Below are 5,328 nucleotides of genomic sequence, written 5' to 3' on the forward strand. Positions count from 1 at the left end.
ATATAAAGAAGGCTAATACCTCATTTGATTATAACATGAAGTTAAATGATTATAGTGATAAAACGGTAGCACAACCAGAATATGCTAGTGCCATTGAAAGTCTTATGTATGCTATACATTGTACAAAACCAGATATAGCTTTTGCTATATGCAAGTTATCAAAATATACAAGCAAGCTAAATACAGATCATTGGAAGGCTATTGCAAAAGTTTTTGGTTTGCTAAAAAGAACGATCGATTTAGGCTTGTTTTATTCTGATTTTCCAGCTGTGATGGAAGGATATAGTGATGCAAGTTGGATGACTAGTTCAAGTGATAATAAGTCCACACCAGGATGGATTTTCTCACTTAGAGGAGATGCAATATCTTGAGCATCTAAGAAATAAACATGCATCTCTCATTCTACCATGGAATCAGAATTTATTGTTATAACTGCTACAGGTAAAGAAGAAAAATGGCTAAGAAATATGTTGTTTGATATTAAGTTGTGGCCACAACCTATGTCAGCTATTTCTTTATACTGCAATAGTGAAGCAACTATATCTCGAGCTTATAGTAACATTTATAGTGGTAAGTCAGGACATATAAGCATTTGACATGGATATATTTGAGAGTTGATTACAAATGGTGTAATCATCATTGTCTATGTGAAGTTTGTGAATAATTTAGCGGATCCACTCATAAAAAGACTATCTAGAGACATGGTACGAAAAATAACTAATGGAATGAGGTTAAAACTCGTTTTTAAAGATATCAGTAATAGAAACTCAACTTCAGACTAGCAAGAAGCTTATCTCTTAGTTTAATGGGTAATAACAAGTTACTATTTTGTAGCTGTTGGACACTAATAATTAATTTGAGTCTTTATTCTGATAGTATTCAGTGTATTCTATTACGAAAAGTAGGATGAGCATGGGCTCTTAATAGAATTTAAAGTTCGTGTCTAATGTAATAGAGACATGTATAATTCCACCTATATGAATATAAAAGTGGTGCCACTTTTGACAAGAGTTAAGGGTTTTCTCTTGTAAATATTCAAGAAAAAAAAATTATGATTTTAGCACATGGCCATAATAGTGCTAAACAGTTGTAAACTTCCTTAAGAGTTTGGATAATATTATGTGTGTAGTATCTTTTATTCTACAACAAAAGTTTTAGTTTAATTTGCGGACACCAATAACTTTAGTAGGATTCAAGTTCTAACACTAATTGAAGATTTAAATTGCAAAATACCTTCTTATAAGCATAATTCTATTAAGTGAAAAGACCTTCATTACAAACTAATGAGGGATTGTTGGTGTAGTTTGTAAATGAATAAAGAAAAGATGTTTATTCCACATTGGAAAGAAACACTCCCTCCTAATGTTTCTAAATGTGGGTTTCTATTATGTAGTAAATTAAGCCATGGTAAACAAACTCTCCTTTTTGGCTTCCTAATGTTATTATATGGATATTTATAATATGAAAAGATAGCATTTGGAACTTGGAACTTAATATGAACAGTTATACTGTTTCATGAATAGTCATACTATTTGATGAAATGAATCAAAACCCTGCGTTTATATGATGTAATGATACTGCGCGCGCTGTTTAATGAAAGTTAATTTCTTTTTTCAAAAAAAAGAAAAGAAAAAAGAAACGGCAAGCTAACCGAAGCGATGGACCGATCTAGCTTTAGAAATAACGATACTATACGACTACATAGGAGATAGATATTGTAGCTAAGGACATGGATAGTTAGGCAGATAATAAATAATAGTTAATGGCTTAATTAAATAAGAGTTAAAGATTTAATTAAATAAGAGCGAGAGAGGAAGCGTCGATTGGGGATGGTGATTTTCTGAGTGCGTGAAAGTGAAAAAAACTGAAGAAAACCACTACTTGTTTCCTCTCTCCACCACCGCATCTAAAACGGACACATAACACACACAGCCTGCCTACTTCTTCCTCTGCTCTTTCCTCCCTCCCTCCCTCCCTCCCTCCCTCCCTTAATTAATATTATTGTACTGAGTCAATGCTAGATCTCCTCCCCTCCTACTAATTGCAGTCCATTCTCTATTGGCGGTTGTTAATTTCCTCTTCTTGACTATTCAAAAGCGAAATCGCCTCGTCTTTTTCCTTGCTGTTTCCTCTTTTTGGTCTTTCCATCCTCTCCTCTCCTCTCCTCTTCTCTCCTGTTATTCTCGTTTTGAGAATTGGGAGATCTGTTTGTTAGAATTTCAAAATCTCGAAATTAATTGAGAAAAAAATAAAATAATGGAGAGCGAGAAGAAGAAGTCGGCCGTGTCGGATGTGGGAGCCTGGGCAATCAACATCATCAGCTCAGTCGGTATTATCATGGCCAATAAGCAGCTCATGTCTGCCAACGGTTATGCTTTCGGCTTTGGTATTATTATAATTATCCCTATCTCTAGATCCCATCATTCAGTATCACAGTGATAATCAATAATTGATTGGATTCATCTGTTGAATCAATAAGTAATCGTTTTCTTTGCATTGCAGCCACAACCCTAACGGGCTTCCACTTTACTGTAACGGCTCTTGTCGGCCTCGTTTCAAATGCTACTGGTCTCTCTGTATCAAAGCACGTCCCTATGTGGGAGCTCCTCTGGTTCTCCGTTGTTGCCAATGTCTCCATCACTGGCATGAACTTGAGTCTCATGCTTAACTCTGTCGGATTCTACCAAGTATGTTACTTAATTAACTGAATTTTATTTTTATTGTTATTCTCAACCCAACAACTAATCAGATCTGCTTGATTTTTTGCATTTATCTTTTTATTTAACACGCTAGAGCCTCGCATATTCACACATCTACCATTACTAGTATATTTATCTTTTTTCAACATTGCTAAATTAATCAATTAATTGGTGCATGGTTCAGATTTCTAAGCTCAGCATGATCCCAGTGGTTTGCATAATGGAGTGGATCCTTCACAGTAAACAATACTCCAAGGAAGTCAAGCTATCTGTTCTTGTTGTGGTCATAGGTGTTGGTGTTTGCACTGTCACTGATGTCAAAGTTAATGCCAAAGGTTTTATATGCGCCTGTTTAGCTGTTTTGTCTACCTCTTTGCAACAGATTGTGAGTATTTTTTTAGCATTCCCTTCGCTTTATTATTAAATACCTTGATTCCTTTTTCCCTATAACTCCCATCCTATTCTTCACGCACTCTCTTTTAAAAGCACAAATTCATGACATTTGAACTTCGATGTTTTTTAGATCATGTAAATGATTTTGATTTAGCCTACAACTAGATGCTTCTTGTGGGAAATGAATTCCTGGAATGCACTAGCCTGTGAGATAGAGTTCAAGGATTCTAATGGTTAGTAAATAGGGAATCAAAACCTTTTAATTTGTAGATATGTTTAACGTATTGGCTTCGGTTATGATAAAGTGAGAAAGAGGAGCAGGTGCATTCTCATGAACAAATATGCATGGGTTGTCTCTAATGCACTGTGGGCTAACAGGAAGAGCTTCAACAAAGGTGGAAAAATCTTTTTGCTTAAGGTTCTGAAAGAAAATATGCACGATGTGCAAGAGTCATAGCCTTCTATATTAACTGTTTTTGAGCTATGATACTGAGTGTACTGATACTGAATGAAGGTGTGGAATGTAGTCTGATGAGCACGATATCAAAGCACATTGTCCCAAAATACAGTGTTACATCTTGATAATGTTTGTGGAACAAATTTTCATTCATTTCATTTTTCTTTGCGGAACAGACTATCGGTTCCTTGCAGAAGAAGTACTCAATTGGATCTTTTGAGCTGCTGAGCAGGACCGCACCAATTCAAGCCGTCTCCCTCCTTATTCTTGGTCCATTCATTGATTACTACCTTAATGGAAAATTCATCACAAACTATAAGTTGTCTTCCGGTGCCATTGTAAGCTCATTCTTTATTCCATCCCTATTCTAGTCAATGGATTTCTTTGTGTTTCACAGCATCATTTGTACTCTGGAACAACCCTTGCCAACTTTTTTAAGCTAATAAGCAGTTTGAATTTTTGCAGTTGTTTATAATTCTTTCATGCTCCCTAGCTGTGTTCTGCAATGTGAGCCAGTACCTCTGCATTGGAAGATTCTCAGCTACATCCTTCCAGGTTTTAGGTCACATGAAAACAATCTGCGTTCTCACACTGGGGTGGCTTCTTTTTGACTCTGAGTTGACTTTCAAGAACATTATGGGGATGTTTATTGCAGTTCTTGGTATGGTTGTTTATAGTTGGGCAGTGGAGGCTGAAAAGAGTTCGAATGCCAAGACTACATCATATACAAAGAACAGTTTGACAGAAGAGGAAATCAGACTTCTGAAGGAGGGAGTGGAAAGCATGCCTCTGAAGGATGTGGAACTTGCAGAGTCCAAGGAGTAGGCCTGCTTGCAATTTGCTGGGAATATAGGTATTTTTATTTGTTCCACTTCAGCATGGTTGGCATCTTTGCCTCATTTATGGCATTGCAAGACCGGTCTCCATCAGCTGACCACCCTCACACATAATCTTAGAAATTGTGTTCTATCTCTGTAAACCATATGTTCTTTTATTAATCATTGCTTTTCATTTAAATTATTTTTTTGTATGTGGAAAGAGATTAGCAGTGGAACCAAGATGTGATGAACTGTAAACTTCATATATACTAGTAAAAGAGCTCTTGGTAAGCAATAGAATTATGTCTTCCGATATAAACCATTTATGTTTTTGCCGGATGTGGTGTCTGGTCGTTCTTTGCCAGAGCTTGAACGAAAGATTGCGACGTAGAAAGTTAAAATATCGTGTCAAACTTGCGTGGATGTATTTACCTATTTGGAGCTCATTCCAGATATTTCATTACCATGTATTACCATTAATGGAGGCGATGTTTGTGTCCTTTCCTTCCCATCCTAAACAGCATTTGGATGGATGGAGTTCCAAAATCCCTGTACTGCGACCAATATTCATTAGCGTCCTTGTTGCGTTGCTAGAGTGCTCAGGAATGCATGGATCTGCAACCAAATCCACAGTCATGATTCTCATGAAGTGGTTTGAATCGGTTATCTCAAGTGACTTGGACGTCGGTTATCTTCTTTGCTTTGTATGTTTGTTTCTTTTCGGAGTGGCATCGTAAATTCTCCTGGTACTTGTTGCTGGATTGTATTCTCAGGCGCAGCTACTTTCCGTTGGTTTGCAAGTGAAAGTGTAGGATACTCAAAGTGCACAGAAGTGAAGTCCTGAAATGTTTTGTGAAACTATGATCATTAAGTCACCTTAAAAATAAAAGACGGTTTTGGTGTGGCTTCTGCTTTGCGTCTTCCGGTCATGTTTCGTGCGGCACGCTTCTCTGTTCTAGTA

The 5,328-nt window shown here is 36.7% G+C and overlaps 1 protein-coding gene across 1 annotated transcript; it reads left to right on the top strand.

Annotated features, from left to right (window-relative positions):
• The first annotated feature begins 1,821 nt into the window (after positions 1–1,821).
• On the top strand, positions 1,822–4,686 carry LOC133692722 (UDP-rhamnose/UDP-galactose transporter 1). Its single transcript, XM_062113852.1, has 5 exons — positions 1,822–2,386; positions 2,503–2,687; positions 2,884–3,084; positions 3,726–3,887; positions 4,015–4,686. Exons 1-5 carry the CDS (start codon positions 2,257–2,259, stop codon positions 4,372–4,374), a joined length of 1,038 nt encoding a protein of 345 aa, XP_061969836.1. The 5' UTR covers positions 1,822–2,256; the 3' UTR covers positions 4,375–4,686.
• The last annotated feature ends 642 nt before the right edge of the window (positions 4,687–5,328 follow it).

Source organism: Populus nigra, chromosome 4 (genome assembly GCF_951802175.1).
Source record: "Populus nigra chromosome 4, ddPopNigr1.1, whole genome shotgun sequence".
Taxonomy (NCBI): domain Eukaryota; kingdom Viridiplantae; phylum Streptophyta; class Magnoliopsida; order Malpighiales; family Salicaceae; genus Populus; species Populus nigra.

Excerpts from the sequence above, each read along its gene's own strand:
- LOC133692722 (XM_062113852.1), top strand. The coding sequence starts at position 2,257 with ATGGAGAGCGAGAAGAAGAAGTCGGCCGTGTCGGATGTGGGAGCCTGG. Across the intron at positions 2,688-2,883 it reads ACTCTGTCGGATTCTACCAA|ATTTCTAAGCTCAGCATGAT; the intron begins GTATGTTACTTA and ends TGCATGGTTCAG. Across the intron at positions 3,888-4,014 it reads AGTTGTCTTCCGGTGCCATT|TTGTTTATAATTCTTTCATG; the intron begins GTAAGCTCATTC and ends GAATTTTTGCAG.